Genomic DNA, 24,725 nt, shown 5'->3' on the forward strand with positions numbered 1-24,725 from the left:
TTCGAGTTTAAAGTAATCTTGGTCTCATCCGGCCGCCGTAAAGGGGTTGGGTTTAGTGTTCTCCCGCCAATTTAAACCTGTGGGATGGAACCTAAAGATTAGAGGCGGTTGTGTGAGTCAGGAAGAGGGGCCGCATACTTGATTGTTTCTCTTTAGTTTCTTCGATTGCAGGTGAGGACGGGGAGTTGCGCTGTGTAGGGAACTGGGGGTGGGTTCAGGACGAAGTAACTGCAGCCTCTCCTCAGTTCCTGTTTTTCCCTTTAACGCCGTCAGGAGAGAGGTTGGAGTCGGTTTTTGCGGGCGGCGGTGTCCAGCGGAGAGCGTTTAAGTACGGAGGCCTAACTGACAAGTGTTTCATCTTGCTCATTCTCTCCTGTTCGCGAATCTGTTCTGCATTCCGCCGCCAGAGTGATCTCAAAATTATCAAATCAGGCCACTCGTTTGCTGAGTTCCCCTCTACCCCTTGTATTGAGAATAAAATTCAATCTTGAAGTCGAGGTTTTTTGGGCTCCACTGCTCTCTCCCTCACTGTCTTCTACTTTTGCTTTCACCCGGCAGCAGCATCAAACGCTTCCTACCCAGCCTCTGAGCCTTTGCACTCTGTTCCCTCTGTCTACGTCACGTTCCGCCTGAGTTTTGCGTGCTTGACTTCTTGTTATTCAGGTCTCAGCTCAGATGTCACCTCCTTCCCTTCCCAAACAAATCCTCCTTCAGCGACGCCTCACCTCATCCATTTAATCACTGTTTCCTTCAAATCATTTAACACTTTTTGCAATTATTTGTGCATTTGCTTTTTTTGTAGAGGTAGCGTAACAAGATGTGTATTAACTATTTTATTTTTGTCCGTTTTTCCCGCAAAAACATAAACTTCGTAATGGCAAAGACATTTTGTGCTTTGTTCAAGCTATACTGCCAGCTCCTACAAAGGTGCCTGGCACATAGTAAATAGGTATTCAGTAAACATCTGTTGAACAAGTAAATGTGGCAGTTATGGGCGGTTTCTCTATTTCACAGATGTGGGAAATTGAGACCTATAAAGGTATTAATTCCAGCCTGTCCCTCCTTCTTCATCTCCTCACTCCCACCCAAACACCAGTCACTAAAACTGTTCTCTATTCTCCAAACATGTTTTGTTTCTGTTCCCTTGCTTATGCTCTTAGGAAGAACTCTTTCAACATTTATAAAACTATGATCTTCAATTCTCAGCCCAAGTGTTACCTGCTTCCACTAACAACAAATTAGCTAACACCTAAAATTGAATGTTTGCCATCAACCAAGCATTGTTCTGTGAACATTTAAAACTCAAAACATTGGGAGTCTGAAGCAGAAAGATTGCTTGAGCCCAGGAGATCAAGGCCAGCCAGGGCAAAATAGTGAGACCCTTGTCTCTCAAAAAACCAGAAGTAAAAAATAGAAAACTCCTTCAGGTGGGTACAACTACGTTAGTCCCTTGGTATTGGTATCCACAGGAGATTGGTTCCGGGACCTCCCACAGATACCAAAACCCTGGGATGCTTAAGTCCCTGTCATAAAATGACATAGTATTTGCATGTAGCCTGGGAACATCTGCCTGTATCCTTTGAATCATCTCTAGACTACTTATCTTGCCTAACAATGTAAATGCGCTATGCCTGTAGGTGGAATCTAGGGATGTGGAACACATGGATATGGAGGGCCAACTATATGTATATATATGTATTTTTCCAAGATGGAGTTTCACTCTTGTTGCCCAAGCTGGAGTGCAGTGGCACATCTCAACCTACTGCAACCTCCGCCTCCCAGGTTCAAGCAATTCTCCAGCCTCAGCCTCCTGAGTAGCTGGGATTACAGGCGCACACCACTACGCCCAGCTAATTTTTTGCATTTTTAGTAGAGAGGGGGTTTCGTCATGTTGGCCAGGCTGGTCTCAAACTCCTGACCTCAGGTGATCCACCCACCTAAACCTCCCAAAGTTCTGGGATTACAGGCATGAGCCACCATGCCTGGCCTGTATATTCTTATTTTATAAATTAGAGAATTGAGGAACAGAAAGATTAAGTGATCACCCAAGGACAACTGCCTAGTCATTGTGAAAGAGCACCAAGTCAGAAATTGTTTCTTCCTTGTGCTATACCTTTTATAGATATTAAAACATACTTCTAGTAGCACTTATGAAACCAATTGTAATTATTTGATTATCATTCCCTACCAGTCTTGATCCAAGGATTGTTTTTCTCCTTAGTGTTCTTTTCCCACCCAGACTCCAGGTAATATGGTTTATGTAAACCTTTACTTTTTCAGATGGTTAAACCTCATAAGGTTTCAAGCTTAGTCTTTGGTCCAGAAACCTAATTCATTTTTTTCTCCTTCCCTAATCATTTTTATTTGTTGTATAATAATACTATGATAGCATTAATGGACTTTTTCTGAACTTCATCTGGAAACTTATCCTATGATATCCCAGACAATCTGGCAATTAAACCTACACTGTTTGCTGCTATACTGATTAAAGGTTTATTTCTAATGAAAACTTGGTATAATTCCAAACTAGACACACAAAAGTAGTGGAAGCTCTAGGATACATTGGTAAGATCAGAATTGTTGGTCTGTGTGCATAAACCAATATGTTCTCTGGTAACCATGATAGCTCTAGTTCCATTTATGTTATTGGCCCAAAGTGTTTAGTGGCCACAGCAATAACAAGAAGGCAAGGATGTCTGTATATGTTAATGTTAGACTTTTGTTTTTGTTTTGTGAGTAAGCTTTCTCATTTCCCAAGGAACCGGGTTCTATGCAACAAGATAATATGGTGTCTAATTTTATGTTGTTACAGGAAAGACAGTGGTTCCTGACTCAGGAAGACAGTCTCAGAAACATGTGGAATGATATTGAGCTGCTAACAAATGATGATACCGGAAGTGGGTACCTGAGTGTCGGTTCAAGAAAAGAACATGGAACTGCTTTATATCAAGTAGATATGCTAGTGAAGATCTCTTCTGAAAAGGTAGTGATTATTACACTGACTGTTTCATTAACAGAATTTTTACTGGGTGCTTAGTAGGGCTACTGGCCCACAGTAAATATTTTGTGAATGAATATAGCACTTCCTCAAGGAATCAAGATTCAATCTCAGATTGCTAGAAATTCACATCTGAATACCCTCTGCATCATGTTAGGATCAGTATTTTCACGACTGAAGGATTCTTAGTTCCTCTTGATATTTCATGCATGCTAAATATGTGTAAGTTGACGCGAAGAGCATTTTTTTTTTTTTTTTGAGACAGAGTCTTGCTCTGTCACCTAGGCTGGAGTGCAGTGGTATGATCACGGCTCACTGCGATCTCTGCCTCCCAAGATTCAAGTAATTCTCGTGCCTCAGCCTCCCGAGTAGCTGAGATTACAGATGTGCGCCACCATGCTCAGCTAATTTTTTGTATTTTTGTAGAGATGGGATTTCACCATATTGTCCAGGCTGGTCTTGAACTCCTGGCCTCAAGCAATCCACCCACCTCAGCCTCCCAAAGTGCTGGGATTACAGGTGTGAGCCACCGTGCCCGGCATACAAAGAATATCTACCACTAACGTAGGAAATAAAATGTTACCAATAGAGTTAAAGGCTCTGAGGGTCCATCCCTGAATCTGTGTTCCTCCTGTTCCCTACCAGACTCAAGCACCCTGCTGAGTATGAGGTTTATCCATGCATTTCTTTCTACATTTTAACTTTCTTCTGTTAGTAATTGCACCATTCTTGCTCCATACCTGAAACCTTATTCTTTGCCTTGCATAGAAGGTACTATTAGGTGGGTGTGGCGGCACGCACATATAGTCCCAACTACTTGGGAGGCTGGTATTTAATTCTTTTTTTAATTAAAAAATTTTTTTATTTTTACTCAAATGGATTCTGACAGATAATTCTCTTAATAAAAAAACCTAGAGCAAAAGACAGGGCATCCACTGGGGATGTTATTCCTAAACAGAATGAAATTTATGCTTTTGACTTTTTTTTTTAAACTGGCTGATGGGATTTAAAAAAGAAATCATTCTTTTTTTTTTTTGAGACAGAGTCTCGCTTAGTCGCCCAGGCTGGAGTGCAGTGGCTCGATCTCGGCTCACTGCAAGCTCCGCCTCCCGGGTTCACGCCATTCTCCTGCCTCAGCCTCCCGAGTAGCTGGGACTACAGGCGCCCGCCACCGCGCCCGGCTAATTTTTTGTATTTTTAGTAGAGACGGGGTTTCACAGTGTTAGCCAGGATGGTCTCGATCTCCTGACCTTGTGATCCGCCCGCCTCGGCCTCCCAAAGTGCTGGGATTACAGGCGTGAGCCACTGCGCCCGGCCATTTGTATGTTTGTTTTTTTTTAAGAGAGTTTCTCACTCTGTAGCCCAGGCTGGAGTACAGTGACGTGATGTTGACTCATTACAACCTCCCACTCCTGAGTTCAAGCGATTCTCCTGCCTCAGCTTCTGGAGTAGCTGGGATTATAGGTGCCTGCCACCACGCCTACCTAATTTTTTTTTGTTTTTCTTTTTGAGACAGAGTCTTGCTCTGTCGCCAGGCTGGAGTGCAAGTGGCGTGATCTCAGCTCATTGCAGCCTCCGCCTCCTGGGTTCAAGTGATTCTTCTGCCTGAGCCTCCTGAGTAGCTGGGAATACAGGCATGAGCCACCACGCCCAGCTAATTTTTGTATTTTTGGTAGAGATGAGGCTTCACCATGTGGGGCAGGATGGTCTTCATCTCTTGACCTTGTGATCCACCCACCTCAGCCTCCCAAAATTCTGGGATTACAGGCATGAATTGCCGTGCCCGGGCTTTATTTTTTAATATTATCAGGAGCCTTAAAACATGGAAGTGGCTCAGGCCTTTCTTGACCTCAAGGTTGCTGTTGAAAAATAATAGTGTGTGTGTATAGAATCTTGGATTCTGTCAGGAACTAAAATTCTATTATTAGCACAGGGCATATACTTATCAACATGTTTTGAACATCTGCTATGTTCTGAGCCCAGTATTAGGCACTTGGACATAAGATGGCATTTTATTCATTCCTTTTAGGATCTTACCTTAAAGTTAGGCACACAGGACCCAAACAATAAAAGATATTTAGCTGTGCAAGTCATTATATGCTAAATGCCAAATGAACAATACAGACAGTAAATGAGTAGGAATTCAATCGATGGAGAGCTCATTTTGGGTTGAGCAGTTTAAGGAGCATTTCCTTAAGAAACTATGTGTGAGCCCGGTGTGGTGGCATGTCCTGTAGTCCCATCTACTCAGAGGCTGAGGTAGGAGAATGGCTTGAGCCCAGGAGTTCAAGGCCAGCCTGGGCAACGTAGGGAGACAACGTCTCTAAAAAAAAATTAAAATTAAAAATAAACTACACTTGCTTTGGGCCTTAACAAGGAGAACAGTTTAGGCAGGGAGAACTGTGTGTGGACAGATCCCTAGAATATATAGTGCCGTTCTTTTTTTTTTTTTTTTTTTTTTTTTTTGAGGTGGAGTCTTGCTCTGTTTCCCAGGCTGGAGTGCAGTGGTGTTATCTTGGCTCACTGCAACCTCTGTCTCTCAGGTTCAAGTGATTCTCGTGCCTTACCCTCCCAGTAGCTGGGATTACATGTGACCTCCACCACGCCTGGCTAATTTTAGTGCCATTCCTTGTTGGCAGTGACTTCGTGTAACCTTTTACTAGTTGAAGAAGCAAGTAAAAAGATAAGGAGGCCGGGCGCAGTGCCTCACACTTGTATTCCCGACATTTTGGGTGGTTGAAGTGGAAGGATCATTTGAGTCCAGGAGTTCTAGACCAGCCTTGCCTACATGGTGAAAACCCCATCTCTAAAACAATAAATAAATAAATAAATTGGCCAGGTGTGGTGATGTGCATGTGTAGTCCCAGCTGCTTGGGTGGAGGAGGCACGAAGATCCCATGAGCCCAGGCGTTTAAGGCTGCAGTGAGTTATGATGGCATCACTGCATTCCAGGCCGAGTGACAGAGGGAGACCCTGTCTCAAAGTAAAGGAAAAAATGAGGTAGAAGAGGGATCAGAATGTTGGGGAATTTTCAAGGATTACACCTGGAGAAGATGACTTTTGGAATAGTCATAAAATGAGGTGAATAGCTGCATTTTGTCAGAGAAGAATAGGACTAGTTAACATTTATTGAGCATATACTATGTGCAAGGCTCTCTTATAAGCCCTTTACATGAATTCGTTTCATCTTTATTCAGGTGAACCTTGTTGGTATTATTATTATTATTATTACCCTTTTACAGAGAGTTAGTTGACACATTTGCCTAAGATCACTCAGCTAGTAAGGGACTGAGCTTCCTCAACCACTAATCTGTCCAAGTACTTCAAGACAGCTATGTGTGGGAAGCTCTCGGCAACAGAACTGAATACTGGAGACTCTGATTTGGCTTGTCTAGTGTTTTTAAAAATGTTGACTTAGCTGCCAATATTTAAAAATCAGAACATGTCACATAAAGATCCAGCTTCTGTTGATGAATGGGCAGGTATGGCCATGCCAGTGCTGCATCCCCACCGGGCTTCCCACTGGCTGGTGTGAAACAGATTCTATTCTTTCATGTCTGTGGGGGTGTGGACCCTCCAGTTCACAGTTCACCACCATTCCCCTGCCTAGCATATCCACGACACCAAGACTTCATGCCAATCTTGATTAATTCATTATGTTAATGCCTGGCTCCTGCATCATAAAGTCAATCCTGAGGAAACAGGACTTGAATGTGAGAATCCCTTGCCCTTCCTGCCCATCCTAAACTGTTTTTCTACTTAGCATCCTGGATGGATTCAAGATATACCATACAAAGAAAAACTCGATGATTAAGTAGATCGAGGGGCAAAGAAAAAAAGCCTGTCAAGTTTTAAAGTGGGGTATTGGGGAATTTGATGATACTATTGATAAGTATTGTTAAACTCGTATAAAAATGTTTGAATTTTCGTCATGCTTTTCTCTCCCACAGGCCTCATTAAATCCAAAGATACAGGCATGCAGTTTAAGTGATGGGTTTATTATTGTAGCCGACCAATCAGTGATATTGCTTGACAGTATTTGTAGATCACTTCAATTGCATCTTGTCTTTGGTAAGTATAATGTAATGAAGTAAGATAAATTGGAAGTCAAATACCTGCTGCCAATTTCTGCTGGATTGCCTCCTCTTTATTATTTCTAAGGTTTCAAATTCGACCAACTTCAAGTAATTAAGCTTGAGTGCTTAGTGCCTTGTTTGTGCTGGGCACTAGAGTCAAAGGACACTGAGATCCCTTCTCTCTTTAAGGGGAAATACACATGTAAAGCAACAATTTAGTTTGCTTGCTTGTGTTAGAATACTATGGAAAACACGAGCTCATTTGTGTTCAAATTCCTGAATCTTGTACAGAATTTCGGTATCATTAATGGATATTTGCATATTTTTAGAATGAATAGCTCTCTAAAAATCTTTTAACATACTTATGAATTAATTCTTCATCAAGCTACAAGACTTCAAGTACATGCAGATGTGGACTTGAGAGTGAATTAAAGCCGGACATGGTGGCTTTATGCCTGTAATCCCAGCACTTTGGAAGGCTGAGGCCGCTGGATCACTTGCGGTCAGGAGTTCAAGACCAACCTGGCCAACATGGTGAAACCCCATTTCTACTAAAAATACAAAAATCACTCCTGTAATCTTTGTACTTTGGAAGGCCCGGTTGGGTAGATTGCCTGAGCTCAGGGGTTTGAGACCAGCCTGGGCAACACGGTGAGACCCCGTTTTCTCTAAGAATATACAAAAATTAGCTGGCCGTGCTGGTGTGCATCTGTAGTTTCAGCTACTTGAGAGGCTGAGGTAGGAGAATTGCTTGAACCTGGGAGGTGGAGGTTGCAATGAGCCAAGATCATGCCACTGCACTCCAGTCTGGGTGACAGAGCAAGACTGTCTCCAAAACAAAAACAAAAACAAAAATTAGCTGGGCATGGTGGCATACACCTGTAATCCCAGCTACTCAGGAGTCTGAGGCAGGAGAATTGCTTGAACCCAGGAGGCAGAGGTTGCAGTGAGCCAAGATTATGCCACTGTACTCTAGCCTGAGTGACAAGAGTAAGAGTCTTGTCTCAAAAACAAAAAAGAGTGAATTAAGGGGTAAATCAATGATGGTACTGAGCTTAGGCAAGAATATTATGAAAGCTTTTTTTTTTTTTTTTTGAGATGGAATCTCGCTCTGTTGCCCAGGCTGGAGTGCAGTGGCACAATCTCAGCTCACTGCAAACTCTGCCTCCCGGGTTCACGCCATTCCCCTGCCTCAGCCTCCCGAATACCTGGGACTACAGGCACCCGCCATCATGCCTGGCTAATTTTTTGTGTGTATATATATATATATATATATATTTTTTTTTTAGTAGAGATAGCGTTTCACCGTGTTAGCCAGGATAGTCTCGATCTCCTGACCTTGTGATCTGCCTGCCTTGGCCTCCCAAAGTGCTAGGATTATAGGCGTGAGCCACCACACCCGGCCCCGAAAGTTTTTTCTTTCTTGAGTAGAAATTTTTTTTTTTTTTGAAATATAGTCTCGTACTGTCACCTAGGCCAGGATGCAGTGGTGTGATGTTGGCTCACTGCAACCTCCTCTTCCAGTGTTTAAGCAATTCTCCTGCCTCAGCCTCCCAGGTATCTGGGACTATAGGCACCCATCACCACGCCCTGCTAATTTTTTTTTTTTTTTTTGTATTTTTAGTAGAAACAGGGTTTCACTATGTTGGCCAGGCTGGTCTTGAACTCCTGACCTCGTGATCCACCCGCCTCGACCTCCTGAAGTGTTGGGATTACAGACGTGAGCCACTGTGCCTGGCCTTTTTTTTTTTTTTTTTTTTTTTTTGCTGAGACAGAGTCTCGCTCTGTGGCCCAGGCTGGAGTGCAGTGGTGTTCTCTCAGCTCACTGCAACTTCCACCTCCCAGGTTCAAGAGATTCTTCTGCCTCAGCCTCCTGAGTAGCTGGGATTACAGGTGCCCGGCACCATGCCTGGTAATTTTTGTATTTTTAGTAGGGTCGGGTTTCACCATGTTGGTCAGGCTGGTCTCAAATTCCTGACTGCAAATGATCCACCTACCTTGGCCTCCCGAAGTGCTGGGATTACAGACGTGAGCCACTGTACCCGGCCATTGAGTAGAAATTTTAAGAGACAGATAGTTGTTGAAACTTTTACATAAGAACTTAGACAACTGAAAAGGAAACAACGCATGCATTTGGAACATATCTTGATTGCAACATGGAGGCAATAAACTTGTGTTTTATGAAATCTTGACGTATTGACCCTGATTAGTCCACAAGATTCACAGTTTCTTCTATGAAATGGTGGGATGCGGTAATGATGAACCATTTGTGGAAAGATACTGTGGCAGAATAACTTGTGTTCATAAGCCAGTTACATCTTACTGTTTTTCTTGTCCCTTGCCTTTCTGCTTTGTTTTCTGTTACCTTAGCCTTCTTGCTTTTGCATGAATACAACAGGCACTTCCCACCCGATGATCTTTCCTCCAGCTGTGCCCACCGTCTGAATGCTCTGAATGCTCTTCCATCTTAGCCATTTGGCTAATTTCCTCACCTCTTTCATGTATCCTGTGAGCTTTCTAATTAACACTGCAAAACGCACCGTTCTTCTGAGGTCTCTTACCTGGCTCTACATTTTTTTTCCAGAACATCTATCACCTTCTTACATGTCTTACAGTTTGTTTATTATGCTAATTGTTTATCAGCTATTTCCTTTTTTTTTTTTTTTGGGACAGTGTGACTCTGTCGCCTAGGCTGGAGTGCAGTGGCGTGATTTCAGCTCACTGCAACCTCCACCTCCTGGGTTCAAGCAATTCTCCTGTCTCAGCCTCCTGAGTAGCCTGGATTACAGGCACATGCCACCATGCCCAGCTAATTTTATATTTTTAGTAGAGTCGGGGTTTCACCATGTTGGCCAGACCGGTCTCGAACTCCTGACCTCAAGTGATCTGCCTGCCTCGGCCTCCCAAAGTGCTGGGATTACAGGTGTGAGCCACCACGCCTGGTCATTTATCTGCTATTTCTGCCTTAGAATATGAACTTTGTGATGGTGGTAATCTTTTGTTACTGTTCTCAGATATATGCAAAAGGCCTAGAACAATGCTTAGCATAAAGTAAGTGCTCAATAAATATTTGTTGACCAGCTGCGTGCAGTGGCTCACATCTGTAACCTCAGCACTTTGGGAGGCAGAGATGGACAATCGCTTGAGCCCAGGAGTTCGAGACCGGTCTAGGTAACATGGCAAAACCCCATCTCTACAAAAAGTACAAAAAATTAGCTGGCCATAGTAGTGTGTACCTGTGGTCCCAGCTACCTGGGAGGCTGAGGCGGGAGAATTGCCTGACTGAGCCCAGGAAGTCTAGGGTGCAGTGAACTGAGGTGGTACCACTCCACTCCAGCCTGGGTAGTAGAGCGAGATGCTGTCTCAAAAACAAAACAAAACAAAAAATATTTGTTGACTGAATAAAAGTCAACAACATTCTTTTTTACTTTCATCACATCTGTTTTGCAGTATTTAGAAGTAACTTAAGTAATTGTTGGCTTTTTAATGAGAAAAATTTGTATTTTTTTTGTATTGGAAATAAGGATTTTCAAAGGAAGCTTGTAACTTTTATTTGAAATTTTCAGATACTGAAGTGGATGTAGTTGGCCTTTGTCAAGAAGGAAAGTTTCTTTTGGTTGGCGAGAGAAGTGGCAACCTACATCTTATTCATGTAACATCAAAACAAACACTACTCACTAATGTAAGATCTTGTTATATTTTAATTTTCATTATTTAAATTCTAAATAATCTCTTAGACAACTAAAACTTCAGCAAACTATTACTTAATATGTGTTTTAAATTAAAACAATGTTTTTTTGAACAATTAAGCTTTGAAGGTGTTACCACAGCTTGAATCCTGAGTTTTTGGCTCTCGTGTAAATAGAAATTAACACCAGGTCAAACAGAAATTTTCCCAGGGAAGGTTTAGTAGTCTTGTGGCTCAAGGAATCTCAAGGGAACACCGTATGGGAAAGGGATGCCAAGTGCTAGCTTCCTGAAGGGTTTATAGCTCTTGTCGTTTTGAGGAAGCTGAGGTGAGAAAAGTGATTTGTAGGCATGTAGAGGCAGGGAACTTTCAGCACCTGTGAATTGATCGCATCCTTTTGCATGTGTTGTATGTCTCATTAGCATGTTAAATCTCCATCCCTGGGTATGATTTTTAGTATCATAATTAGGTTAAAATGAGGAAATACTCGGTTAAAGGCCAGGGCTGAAGTCCGTCTTGTGCTCAGCTGGCTGGATCTGGTCAGGTGCTAGAGTCCTGCTTTACTAACCTTGGAAGATGGTCAGGTTTTTATTAGGAATGCGAGAGTCCCACTTTAACAACTTTGGGAGAAGTAACTCCAGGAGACGAACGGTTAGGTTCTTGTGTGGTTGGGAATTCAGCTTGGTCAGCTAAGTCAGGAGCAGGCAGCTTGTTAAGGGAAGCAGGAAGGTAGAGGAGGGAATGCCCAGACATATGAAGCCTTTGGGGTCTTGCTTACAATGTCTCTTGCCTGCCAGAATTGAGTTTCTTCCCTGTACTGAACGGTATTTTAAATTAAAAGAATGTTTTTTTGAAAAATTAAGCTTTGAAGGTGTTACTATAGCTTGGATCCCAAATTCTTGGCTCTCACGTAATAGAAATTAACACCAGGTCAAACAAAAATTTTCTTAGGCCAGGTTTAGTAAGCTTGTGGCTCAAGGAATCACAAGAGAGCAGTCTCAAAGGTATTTAGTACGCTTGTCCAAAATAGTTTTCCATTTTAAAAGTAAGATGTTTGGAATATAGGCAGAATTATTGCTAATGATAATTGATAACTTTAAAGAATAAAGTCCTTGATTGTAATTTTCTGTGTTTAATTTTATTATTTGAAATTAATTTGCATTTAGGCATTTGTTCGGAAAGCTAATGATGAAAATCGGCGGACTTACCAGAATCTTGTCATTGAGAAGGATGGTTCAAATGAAGGTAAGTTTTCTTGAATTTTTGAATGACTTTTTTTTTTTATTTTTTATTTTTTAAATGGAGTCTCGCTTTGTCTCCCAGGCTGGAGTGCAGTGGCGCAATCTCAGCTCACTGCAACCTCCAGCTCCCGGGTTCAAGCGTCTCCTGCCTCAGTCTCCTGAGTAGCTGGGATTACAGGCGTGTGCCACCACGCCCGGCTAATTTTTGTGTTTTTAGTAGAGATGGAGTTTCACCATGTTGGCCAGGCTGGTCTCAAGCTCCTGACCCCAAGTGAGTGATCCACCTGCCTGGGCCTCCCAAAGTGTTGAGATTACAGGCGTGAGTCACTGTACCCAGCCTGAATGACTTCTGACTAATATCTAATCAAAAATTCCAATTTTTGGTTAATAAATTATATAAATTCATTGTTATGTTATCTACATTTTTTCTGTTTTTTTTTTTTTTTTGAGATGAAGTCGCTCCCTCTTGTCCCCCAGGCTGGAATACAATGGCACGACCTCAGCTCACTGAAACCTCTGCCTCCCGGGTTCAAGCGATTCTCCTGCCTCAGTCTCCCAAGTAGCTGGGATTACAGGCGCCTGCTACCACGCCTGGCTAATTTTTTGTTTTTAATAGAGACGGGGTTTCACCGTGTTGGCCAGGCTGGTCTCGAACTCCTGACCTCAGGTGATCCGCCCGCCTCAGGTGATCCGCCTGTGAGCCACTGTGCCCGGCCTTTTCTGTATTTTTTATACATTTTTTTCCTATCAATGCAATTAATATTGTAAGAAACAATTTTTATATTTTAGCTCTTTTTAGAGGTTTAAACATATACTTTTCCTAAATATAATATTCTAAACTTATTTCTACAGTTTCGAGATTTCTATAGGTTACCAAGGAGACATTATATTCTTTTAAAATGTGTTTCTGGGCTTCAGTATATTTATTATATTTTTACTTCAACAAATGTTAACTGGGCCTTAATTTATTTTGATATATCTGAGATTTTTTTTTTCTGGCACATGAAGTTTGTTATTTTAATAAAAGTTTCAAAAGAAGTTAACAATGTTTTTTGCGAATAAGTTACTAGTTCTTTGTAAATAAGTTTTATCTGTAACATTACTATATTTGATTATTAGAATTTAAATGAGCAGGCTGTGTGTGGTGGCTCACATCTGTAATCCTAGCATTTTAGGAGACTGAGGTGGGAGCATCGCTTGAGTCTAGGAGCTCGAAACCAGCCTGGATAACATAGAGAGACCTCCACCTCTACAAAAAATAAAAAATTAGCCAGATGTGTTGGTGCGTGTAGTCCCACCTTCTCAGGAGGCTGAGTTGGGAGGATCTCTTGGGCCTGGAGGTTGCAGCTGCAGTGAGCTGTGGTCATGCCATTGCACTCCAGCCTGGGAGATAGATTGAGACCCTGTCTCAAAAAAAAAACAAAACTTCACATTGACATATTTTTAAGGTAGTTCCAGATACCGTTTGTGCGTGCGTGCCTGCCTGCCTGCCTGCCTGCCTGCCTGCCTGCCTGCCTGCCTGCCTTCCTTCCTTCCTTCCTTCCTTCCTTCCTTCCTCTTTCTCTATTTTTTTTTTTTTTTTTTCTGAGATGGAGTTCCACTCTATTGCCCAGGCTGGAATGTAGCGGTGCAATTTCGGCTCACTGCAACCTCTGCCATCCAGGTTCAAGCAGTTCTCCTGCCTCAGCCTCCTGAGTAGCTGGGACTACAGGTGCACACCCCCACACCCAGCTAATTTTTGTATTTCTAGTAGAGACAGGGTTTCACCATGTTGGTCAGGCTGGTCTCGAGCTCCTGACCTTATGATCCACCTGCCTTGGCCTCCCAAAGTGTTGGCATTACAGGCGTGAGCCACTGCGCCCCGCCTCTTTCTCTCTTTATTTCTCTCTTTGTTCAAAAGCCACATTCAAACAGACGCTGGTTTAAATTTTATATCCATGTGCCTTTTAAAGTAACTGATTCCCGGCCATGTGCAGTGGCTTTCACCTGTAATCCCAGCACTTTGGGAGGCTGAGGCAAGTGGATCTCAAGGTCAAGAGATCGAGACCATCCTGGCCAACATGGTGAAACTCTGTCTCTACTAAAAATACAAAAATTAGCTGGGCGTGGTGGTGCACGCCTATACTCCCAGCTACTCGGGAGGCTGAGGCAGGAGAATCGCTTGCACCCTAGAGGCAGAGGTTGCAGTGAGCCGAGATTGCACCACTGCACTCCAGCCTGGCGGCAGAATGAGACTCCATCTCAAAAAAAAGAAACTGATTCTGATTTTATTTCAATAGGTACCTATTATATGCTACTTCTTACGTACAGTGGATTTTTTTGTGTTACAAACCTTCAGCTTTTAAAAATTCAACAAGGTAAGTAATACATTATATTTTTATTATTGATTTGCAGCAATATTTACTAGTTTTATTAATTTAGTAATTAGTAAAATTTTAAGTACTCTCTTTAAGCTTATTTTATCTTAATTGTATTTAGTTATAATTGAGCATACTTTTAAGTATTCAGAGTACACTTATTCTCCTCTATTAGAGCTGGAACAGTATTTGAATAAATGTAATTTTGGTATGGCCTTCAAGGAGCTTAGTTGGGGAGAAAAGCTTCAACAGTTTAGTTGGGAAAGACAAGACATTTGCTAGCACAATAATAAATGCTTTTTAATGTGGTGAATGAACCTGGAAATGGAAATGACTATGTAGTGTTAGTAGTGCAGAACAGGGCGGGCGCAGTGGCTCATGCCTATAATCCCAGCATTTTGGGAGGCCAAGGCGGGCAGATCACCTGAGGTTGGGAGTGTAAGACCAGCCTGACCAACATGGAGAAACCCTGTCTCTACTAAAAATACAAAATTAGCCAGGCAGGGTGGCAGGCGCCTGTAATCCCAGCTACTCGGGAGGCTGAGGCAGGAGAATTGCTTGAACCCAGGAGGCAGAGGTATGGTGAGCTGAGATCACGCCGTAGCACTTCAGTCTGGGCAGCAAGAGAGAAACTCTGTCTCAAAAGAAAAATATATATAGTGCAGAACAATAATGTAAAATATGTTTTAAGCTAGTAGTCTGGACCATTTATCCCTCTGAGCCAAGTGAAAGTGTTTGAGGAATGGATTTGGAACAGGTATATAATATTTTATTTTATTTTATTTTATTTTATTTATTTATTTATTTATTTTTGAGATGGAGTCTCGCTCTGTTGCCTAGGCTCGAGTGCAGTGGTGCAATATCGGCTCACTGCAACCTCCACTTCCCAGGTTCAAGTGATTCTTGTGCCTCAGTCTCCCAAGTAACTGGGATTACAGGTGTGCACAACCACACCTGGCTAAGTTTTGTATTTTTACTAGAGGCGAGGTTTCACCATGTTGGCCAGGCTGGTCTCCAACTCCTCCTTGTCAAGTGATCTGCCAGTCTCGGCCTCCCAAAGTGCTAGGATTATAGGCATGAGTCACTGCGCCCAGCCTAAGTGACATTTTAAAAATATTGACTTGCCAGGCCTGTGCTAGGTCTTGGGTATATGACAAGATTGAAGATTTGTTTTCCATAGCTTAATGATGGAGCTAGAAAAGTAAGAGCTATTCCAAACAGTGAGAAGTGCAGGAGCATTGGAGTAGGGAGAAGATCCCCTTAGTAGGAAGAGAGGTGGTAAGGGTAAGTATGGAGAGGTACTGGCTGGTCCCCTAAATCTAACATGTCACAGTTTGCGTATTTTGGTCAGGGGCAAAACTTGATTCTCACCAGTGTTCTTTGAACTAGATTGTATTTAATTTCACCTTGACACAAAAGAGGTGACTTGTATTGTTTTATAGATTAATATTATACATTTAGCCTGCTTTCTTTTTTAATGCAGCAATTGAGAATGTAGACTTCAGTACAGCAAAAAAGGTAAGAAAATAAATCCATAGTGTCCTCTTAAAAAAATTACATTTAATGTAAATGTAGTAGTGTTTCTGTATATAATTAGTCTACTTCTTGATATTTTAGAAATTATTATGATACAACATTTTAATAACATTTCTACTTAAAAATACATTTAGGCCGGGCGCAGTGGCTCATGCCTGTAATCCCAGCACTTTGGGAGGCTGAGGGGGCGGATCACCTGAGGTCGGGAGTTTGAGACCAGTCTGACCAACATGGAGAAACCCCATCTCTACTAAAAAACATAAAATTAGCCATGGGGTGGTGACGCATGCCTGTACTCCCAGCTACTTGGGAGGCTGAGGCAGGGAATTGCTTGAACCTGGGAGGCAGAGGTTGCGGTAAGCCGAGATTGTGCCATTGCATTCCAGCCTGGGCAATAACAGCAAAACTCTGTCACACACAAAAAAAAAGATTTATAACTGATTGATATAAACTGATTTTAGTGATTTTGTGGAGCATAAATATGTATTATATATATGACATTCTTGTTGTTTTTAATTTTGCAGTTACAAGGACAAATCAAGTCCAGTTTTATTTCTACTGAAAATTATCATACTCTTGGTTGTCTCGGTCTTGTGGCTGGAGATTTAGCAAGTGAAGTTCCTGTGATAATTGGGGTAATTGTTTTTATAAAGTTTTGTTTTTTTGTTGCCTGAAGCGTTTTCTCACGAAAATGTTATTGTTTTGGTTAAATTGCAAAATAATGTGTAACATATAACCGAAACAAGGAAATTATAATATTAAGGTAATTAAAAATAACTCAATAAATAAATTTCTGTCTTGGAAAAAATATTGCATCTTTACCTGAAGTATAGCATTTTTTTTCAATTATGAGAGCAGACAAAAACGACAGAAAACAAAATCAAAAATTCCATTGTTATAGTACCTGTGACTTTGTCACTGATGGAAAAACAGCACATTATTGCAGCTATCTTGAAATAAATATTTACACACCACTACTTCAAAATTATGGTTATCATACTTTTTCTAATAGGAAGTGTAATTACTACTAGTGACATACTCACAGGGACTGCTGATTCTACTGCTTTTTGTTTTTTGGGGTTTTCGTGGCCTACATTCGTAAGTGAAAGAAATTCTGTTTCAGATGGAGATTAGAGAAAATAAAGATGTAAATTTTTTACCCATCCAGCTTCACAGATCCCTTGAATCTTGAAATTCAAGTCAGGTTAAGAACCTTAGTGTTAGAGAATGGTCCTAAAAGAGTAAAGTGTCTTTGATGTAATCTCTGCCTCCTAAGTGATTCTACGTTATTCTTTAGTCTTGGTTAGCTAGGCTACTTGCAAGTTTTGTTATTAGTGAAATGGGAACGTGGACAAGCATGCACATAGAAAAGCACAATTCATTCACAACCATTGGCATGTATACCTTGTGTATAATGTCTTATATCTCATGTTACACGTAAAAAGTAACGTTTCATTATTGGTATGCCACTTCCAATAACTGTGATCATAATTTCTTTGAATTTTGGAGGAAAACACCTAATGTTATATTCAAAGATTAGGCAAAAACTCAATATAATTACAACATTTACAACATTTTTACTTGCCAAATTTATATATTAAGTAGTAGTCAGCTGCGTGCCATGGCATGCACCTATGGTCCCAGCTACTTGGGAAGCTGAGGCAGAAGAATTGCTTGAGCCCAGGAGTATGAGGCTGCAGTAGCTCTGATCGCACCTATGATCACGCCACTTCACTGTAGCCTGGCAACACAGTGAGATCCCGTCTCTAAAAAAAGAAGAAACAAAAAAGAGAGAAAAGAAGCAGTCATATTTCCATATCATGCGTATCTAATTTAACATTTCACCAGGGTTTCAAATAATTTAAAATTAATATTTATAAAATTTTTTCCAATTATTTGTGGTATTTTAATGAAAATACTTATCAAAGACTATATTTTAATCATAATCCTGGAAGAGGTCTTAAAAGTTCACTGCGTGTCTTTAGTGCTAGTTGCCTAAATATGCTCATTAAATATTTGTGTGAAGGCTGGCATAGTGGCTCATGCCTATAATCCCAGCACTTTGAGAGGCTGAGGTGGGAGGATTGCTTGAGCCCAGGAGGTTGAGACCAGTCTCAGCAACATAGGGAGACCCTGTCTCTACAACAAATAGTAAATTAGCCAGGTGTGGTGATGCTCACCTGTAGTCCCAGCTACTGGGGAGGCTGAGGTGGGAGGATCGCTTGAGTCCAGGAGTTTGAGGCTGCAGTGAGCTGTGATCACTGCCCTCCAGCCTGGGCAATGGAGTGAGACCCTGTCTCAAATTAGTAAAAAAAAAAAAAAAAAGTTGTAATAACCATGAATTCCAATAGTACACTGTTTTTTTCATTCTCTTCTGAAATCAAGAGAGGAACTGGAAGATGAAACCTAGTTAGAATATATAAATATATTTTAAAGTTAATAACCTATAAAACTTACATGTTTCTACTTTGAGGAAGGCTCAGGTCTAAGAATGAAATTTGCAGTTGATGTGCTGTGTTCGTTTTTCCAGGGAACTGGCAATTGTGCATTCTCAAAATGGGAACCAGATTTTTCCAAGAAAGGAATGACAGTTAAGAACCTTATTGATGCAGAGATTATTAAAGGTAAAATAAGTTAATGACACTATTTTAGACAATTATTGGTGAGTTTTAATTTTTATGTCAGTGTACTTAGGCTGACATATGGGTCATTTTACCCTACCACTCTTTGAAACAAGCCAGAATAGTTTGATGGTTGTTCACATACAGGACAGTTCTTGACATGTTACAGCTGTTAGTCTTCATTTTGGGAGGTTTTACATTTTATTAATCACCTAACAGAAATAGAGGCAGAAATAAAAGAAAATAGGACCTAGTAGTTATATAGTTCTGCCTTTCTGTGAATATGTTAATTTACTATTTAGATATATGAAATATTGAAATAAAATCCTTAGACATCTTATTTTCTCTTTTGTAGGTGCAAAGAAGTTCCAGCTAATAGACAATCTACTTTTTGTTCTTGATACTGATGTATGTTTCTTGTTTCTCCTTCAATGTTTTTACTTGATATCATGTTTTACAACAAAAATGTTGTCAGATTTACAAAGACAAGGGTTTTAGCTAGGGTGGATTACTATCTTGTGTACTGTGGTTTATTTCAGTATATGTACCAAAAAAAGTTGATCCTGAAATGTAAATTTTTTTTTTTTTGAAACAGAGTTTCGCTCTTGTCGCCCAGGCTGGAGCACAATGGTGCGATCTTGGCTCACTGCCACCTCCACCTTCTGGGTTCAAACAATTCTCCTGCCTCAGCCTCCCGAGTATCTGGGATTACAGGCTCCCACCACCACGCCCGGCTAATTTTTTGTATTTTTAGTAGAGACGGGGTTTCACCATGCTGGCCAGGCTGGTCTCGAATTCCTGACCTCAGGTGATGCACCCACCTCGGCCTCCCAAAGTGCTGGGATTGCAGACGTGAGCCATTGCGCCTGGCCTGAGATGTAAATTTGTAATCATTAAGACATGTAGGTTAGGCACGGTGGCTCACGCCTGTAATCCCAGCACTTTGGGAGGCCGAGGTGGGTAGATCACCTGAGGTCCGGAGTTCGAGACCAGCCTGGCCAGCATGGTGAAACCCCGTCTCTACTAAAAATACAAAAAATTAGCCGGGCTTGGTGGTGGGTGCCAGTAATCCCAGCTACTCGGAAGGCTGAGGCAGGAGAATCACTTGAACCCAGGAGGCGGAGGTTGCAGTGAGCCGAGATCACACCATTCTGCTCCAGCCTGGGCGACAAGAGCGAAACTCTGTCTCAAAACAAAATACATGTAAATGAAATGTCTCTATTGCAGAACGTGCTGAGTTTATGGGATATTTACACTTTAACTCCTGTATGGAACTGGCCCTCTCTTAACGTAGAAGAGTTTCTTCTTACTACAGAAGCAGATTCTCCTTCATCAGTTACATGGTATGTTATGGCTATGGCTAGTAGTCATTTCCCTTCTATTAGCACCAGGTTTCTTGTCTGGTTTTGTTCAGATCATTTATTATGTTTTATGTTCTAAGCAACATTGTGAAACAGTCTGACAGAGTAAAGACCAATTTGTTGTTTGCAAAATTCACTGGGAACAGGCAATAGGAACCTTCAAGTGATTTTGTTAGAAACTGTGTCAGTCTGGGCATAAACGTGCAGAAATGGAATACAGTGTCTATTACATTTTATTTTTTATGGAAGAGTGTTACTTTAACTTAGTTTATATCTTGTAATTGGCAAAGCGTACTTTTTTAAATTGATAGATAATGTATGTTTTTATTGTGTAAAAGCTTACTTGAATTATTTAAAGCTTCTTTTCTCTTTTAGGCAAGGAATTACAAATCTCAAATTAATAGCTCTGACAGCTACAGCTAATAAGAAGGTATTGGAAAATTTTATTTCGTGCTTGTCTATATTATGTGTCAGAAAAAGCATTAGCGAATACAAAAGTAGATGTTAAATAATACAGCATATTAGCTCTTAGTTCGCACGAAACCTAACAATCAGAAATAATCCTGCAGAACTCTTTTTTTTCCCCATTTAAAGTAAAAAGCTATAAATCTTGTCTCCATATTTTAAATGGAGCACTTCAGGAACCAAGAATGCCCATAGCAAAGTGTTTATTTTATTTTATTTTATTTTATTTTTTTGAGATGGGGTCTTGCACTGTCCCCCTGGCTGCAGTGCTATGGCACAATCTCGGCTCGCTGCAACCCCTCGCCCCCTGGGTTCAAACAATTGTCCTGCTTCAGCCTCCCAAGTAGCTGAGATTACAGGCGCCTGCCACCACGCCCAGCTAATTTTTGTATTTTTAGTAGAGGCAGGGTTTCGCCATTTTGACCAGGCTTGTCTCAGTCTCCTGACCTCGTGATTTGCCCACCTCAGCCTCCCAAAGTGCTGGGATTACAGGTGTGAGCCACTGCGCCTGGCCCAAGAAAGTGTTTATTAGAGTGACTCTTACGTAGTTCTGGCACTGAGGAATTATATTCACCTTAAATACAAACTGTAGAATGGACTTCAGGTATATGTATGGATTTTCATTCAACATATTTGGAATATGGGGTAGAACATTATTTCATATGTGGCATTTAAATCATATAGTAACAAGCTGGGTACGGTGGCTCACACCTGTAATCCCGGCACTTTGGGAGGCCAAGGTGGGTGGATCACTTGAGGTCAGGAGTTTGAGACCAGCATGGACAACATGGTGAAACCCAGTCTCTACTAAAAATATAAAAAATTAGCCGGGTATGGTGGCGTGCACCTATAATTCCAGTTACTCAAGAGGCTGGGACAGGAGAATCACTGGAACCCTGGAGGCAGAGGTTGCAGTAAGCCGAGAGCGAGCTATTGTACTCCAGCCTGGGCAACAAGAGCGAAACTCCATCTCAAAAAAAAGTAAAATAAAATAAGTCATACAGTAACAGGCTTACTTATAAATGCTTATTTTTTGCATTTAGCTTTGTACTGTGTGTTTTATTTATTTTTTTATTTATTTAGAGACAGTCTCACTCTTTCACCCAAGCTGGAGTGCAGTGGTGCAATCTCGGCTTACCGCAGTGTCTTCCTCCCGGGTTCAAGCAATTCTCCTGCCTCAGCCTCCCAAGTAGCTGGGATTACAGACGTGCACCACTACATTCCAGCTAAATTTTTTGGTATTTTTTGGTAGAGATGGGGTTTCACCATGTTGGCTAGGCTGGTCTCCAACTCCTGACCTCAAGTGATCTGCCTGCCTCAGCCTCCCAAAGTGCTCCCATGTGTTTTTTTTTTTTGTTTTTTTTTTTTTGAGATGGAGTCTCACTCTGTCGCCCAGGCTGGAGTGCAGTGGTGTAATCTTGGCTTATTACAACCTCCGCCTCCTGGGTTCCAGAGATTCTCCTGCCTCAGCCTCCCCGGTAGCTGTGATTACAGAGGCACGCTGCCACACCCGGCTAATGTTTTGTATTTTAGTAGAGATGGGGTTTCACCGTGTTGCCCAGGCTGGTCTCAAACTCCAGAGCTCCGGCAATCCGCCTGCCTCAGCCTCCCAAAGTGCTGGGATTGTAGGCATGAGCCACCGCGCCCAGCCGCTCCCATGTGTTTTAATCTGCTCTTAGTTGTGAAGTGCTGTTTTGTGCTTGCAGGTTTAAATTGATCTGCTAAATTAATTGCTCTGCTGTTTTTCTTAGATGAAAAACCTCATGGTTTATTCATTACCTACAATGGAAATATTATATTCTTTGGAAGTATCTAGTGTTTCTTCTCTGGTCCAAACAGGAATTAGCACAGTAAGTTTATTTGCATTTTAAACTATTCTTTTAACTACTTTTTTCTTTATCCAGTATCTAATCAGGGATCATTAAAAGCCTTAATAATTAAGCTAAGCATTAGTGGAACCTAGTGGAAACCTGGATAAATTTCAAGTTTATAACTATATTTATTAATAGAGATCCTTGAATATACTTACTTGATAGTCTAAGGTTAGTCATCATATTAAAAAAGAGAGAAAAAAAAATCAGTCATCTGCTTATTCTTCTTTCTTGTGTCGCTATAGGAGGTATAGATGATAACGGGAGATGGAGACTTGCTGTTACATATTTATGTAACTAATTTTCATATTTATGTAACTAATTTACATATTTTAAAAAATATTTTACCACGTTTGTTTAATTTCTTTTTACATACACACTATAGTTTTCCAAACTTTGGAAGTTACTTGTAGACATCATGACCTGTCATGCCTAAATCTTCAGCAGGTATCTTCTAAAAATAAGGGACTTCTTCTACAATGCAATTATCACACTCAGAAAATGTAACATAAATACATTACTATTTATTATAAACTCTTCTAGGTTCAAATTTTACCAGTTGGGCCAATTACTTTAAAGCTATTTTGTTTTTCCTTATTCATGATCTAATCAAGGATCACTCATCAAATTTAGTTCTCTATGTGTTTTTGTTGTTGTTGAGACAGGGTCTTGCTCTGTTGCCCAAGTTGTAGTACAGTTGCTCGATCATAGCTCACTACAGCTGCCAACTCCTGCGCTCAAGTGATCCTCCTGCCTCAGCCTCCTGAGTAGCTGGGACTACAGGTGTGCACCACCACCTGGCTAATTTGTATATTTTTTGTAGAGAGGGGGTCTCACTATGTTTCCTAGGTTAGACTCAAGCTCCTGAGCTCAAGTGAGCTTCTTGACTCAGCTCCCCAAAGTGCTGGGATTACACGTGTGAGCCATTGCATCCGGTCCATTTTTTGTCTTTTAAGACATTGACATTTTTGAAGAGTCCCAACCCTGTGGTTTTGCAGAATGTTTCTCTATTTGGATTTGATTGTTTCATAATGATTAGATTCATGTTAAGCTTTGTTGGCACGAATACTGCGCAGGTAACACTATTTTCTAACCACATCACATTAAGGGGCTCAGGGTATCCATTTGTCCTGTTATGGGTGATTTTAAATATGATCATGTGGTTAAGGCAGTTCTGTCAGATTTCACCATTTGTAAAGTGTTTTTCCCTTAATAGTAAGTAACCTGTGTGATATTATTTTGAGTCTATGGGATTTATCTTTCCTAGCCATTTTTTTCCCAGTGTTTGTTTTTTTTTCCTTAAATTTTTGTGGCTACATAGTAGGTATATATATTTATGGGATACCCAGTTGTTTTAAAATCCCTTGATGGATAATTCGTGCCTGAATTATCAGTAGTTACTCTAGTAATTATAAAATGCATTGCTCTTATATTGGAATTTTAATCATGTTTTTATTGTTATTGTAGGATACCATATACCTTTTAGAAGGAGTTTGCAAAAATGATCCAAAGTAGGTCATGTTTTAGCATGTTAAGTCATAGTTACATTAAATTTTATATATTAATGTTAAAAGACAAGCGCATTTATAGTGAAATTTTTTTCCAGATTGTCTGAAGACTCAGTCTCTGTGTTGGTACTCAGATGTCTTACAGAAGCTTTACCAGAAAACAGGTAACTTCTCATTTTTTTTAAGCTTTACCCTTTAGTGAATAACTTAAATTACCTGACTAATAAGCATTTAACAAAATTTCTTTTCCATCTTATCAGATTGAGTCGGTTACTTCACAAACACAGATTTGCTGAAGCTGAGAGTTTTGCCATTCAGTTTGGACTGGATGTTGAGGTAATCATTCATGTATTCATTTGTTCACCAAACAAGCATTTCGTCATGTGCTAGAGGCTGAGGGGACAGACATATAATACATAATTGGAATTTAGTGTGATTAAGGCTGTAATAAAGATATGACTGAAGTTGATTAGAAATTCAGAGGAAAGAGTGACCCATAGTGGGCCAGAAAGATGTTACTGAGGAGATTGTTTTCAGGCCAGGTCTTTTTTTTTTTTTTTTTTTTTTTGAGACGGAGTCTTGCTCTACTGCCTAGACTGGAGTGCAGTGGTGCAGTCTCAGCTCACTGCAACCTCTGCCTCCTGGGTTCAAGCGATTCTCCTGCCTCAGCCTCCCGAGTAGCTGGGATTACAGGCATGCACCACCATGCCCGGTTAATTTTTGTATTTTTAGTAAAGATGGGGTTTCACCATGTTGGCCAGGCTGGCCTTGAACTCCTAACCTCGTGATCTGCCTGCCTTGGTCTCCCAGAGTGCTGGGATTACAGGCGTGAGCCACTGGGCCTGGCCTCAGGTCAGGTCTTAAAGGTGTTCCAGACAGACCAGGGAGGGGAAGGGATTCTGGGTACAAGGTCAGCGTGGATAGAATGAGGGGGACTTGTGATGCTTCAGGAACTCCTACTGATTAGGTGGGACTAGAATGTAGGTTATATGGGCAGCAGAGA

General features: G+C 41.1%; 1 protein-coding gene across 2 annotated transcripts in view; it reads left to right on the forward strand.

Annotated features, from left to right (window-relative positions):
* Positions 1-79: 79 nt before the first annotated feature.
* Positions 80-24,725, forward strand: part of KNTC1 (kinetochore associated 1) — a 99,621-nt gene continuing 74,975 nt past the window's right edge. For both annotated transcript variants that reach the window (XM_005572506.4, XM_065525270.2), the window contains exons 1-16: positions 80-171; positions 2,813-2,983; positions 6,949-7,069; positions 10,641-10,756; positions 11,929-12,007; positions 14,283-14,360; positions 15,844-15,878; positions 16,421-16,531; positions 18,427-18,520; positions 18,873-18,925; positions 19,745-19,860; positions 20,254-20,308; positions 22,095-22,193; positions 23,682-23,725; positions 23,821-23,886; positions 23,983-24,058. In XM_005572506.4, the coding sequence (XP_005572563.3) occupies positions 2,855-2,983; positions 6,949-7,069; positions 10,641-10,756; positions 11,929-12,007; positions 14,283-14,360; positions 15,844-15,878; positions 16,421-16,531; positions 18,427-18,520; positions 18,873-18,925; positions 19,745-19,860; positions 20,254-20,308; positions 22,095-22,193; positions 23,682-23,725; positions 23,821-23,886; positions 23,983-24,058 (1,272 nt within the window). In that variant the 5' untranslated portion in view covers positions 80-171; positions 2,813-2,854. The remainder of the gene's footprint in view (positions 172-2,812; positions 2,984-6,948; positions 7,070-10,640; positions 10,757-11,928; positions 12,008-14,282; positions 14,361-15,843; positions 15,879-16,420; positions 16,532-18,426; positions 18,521-18,872; positions 18,926-19,744; positions 19,861-20,253; positions 20,309-22,094; positions 22,194-23,681; positions 23,726-23,820; positions 23,887-23,982; positions 24,059-24,725) is intronic.

Source organism: Macaca fascicularis, chromosome 11 (genome assembly GCF_037993035.2).
Source record: "Macaca fascicularis isolate 582-1 chromosome 11, T2T-MFA8v1.1".
Taxonomy (NCBI): domain Eukaryota; kingdom Metazoa; phylum Chordata; class Mammalia; order Primates; family Cercopithecidae; genus Macaca; species Macaca fascicularis.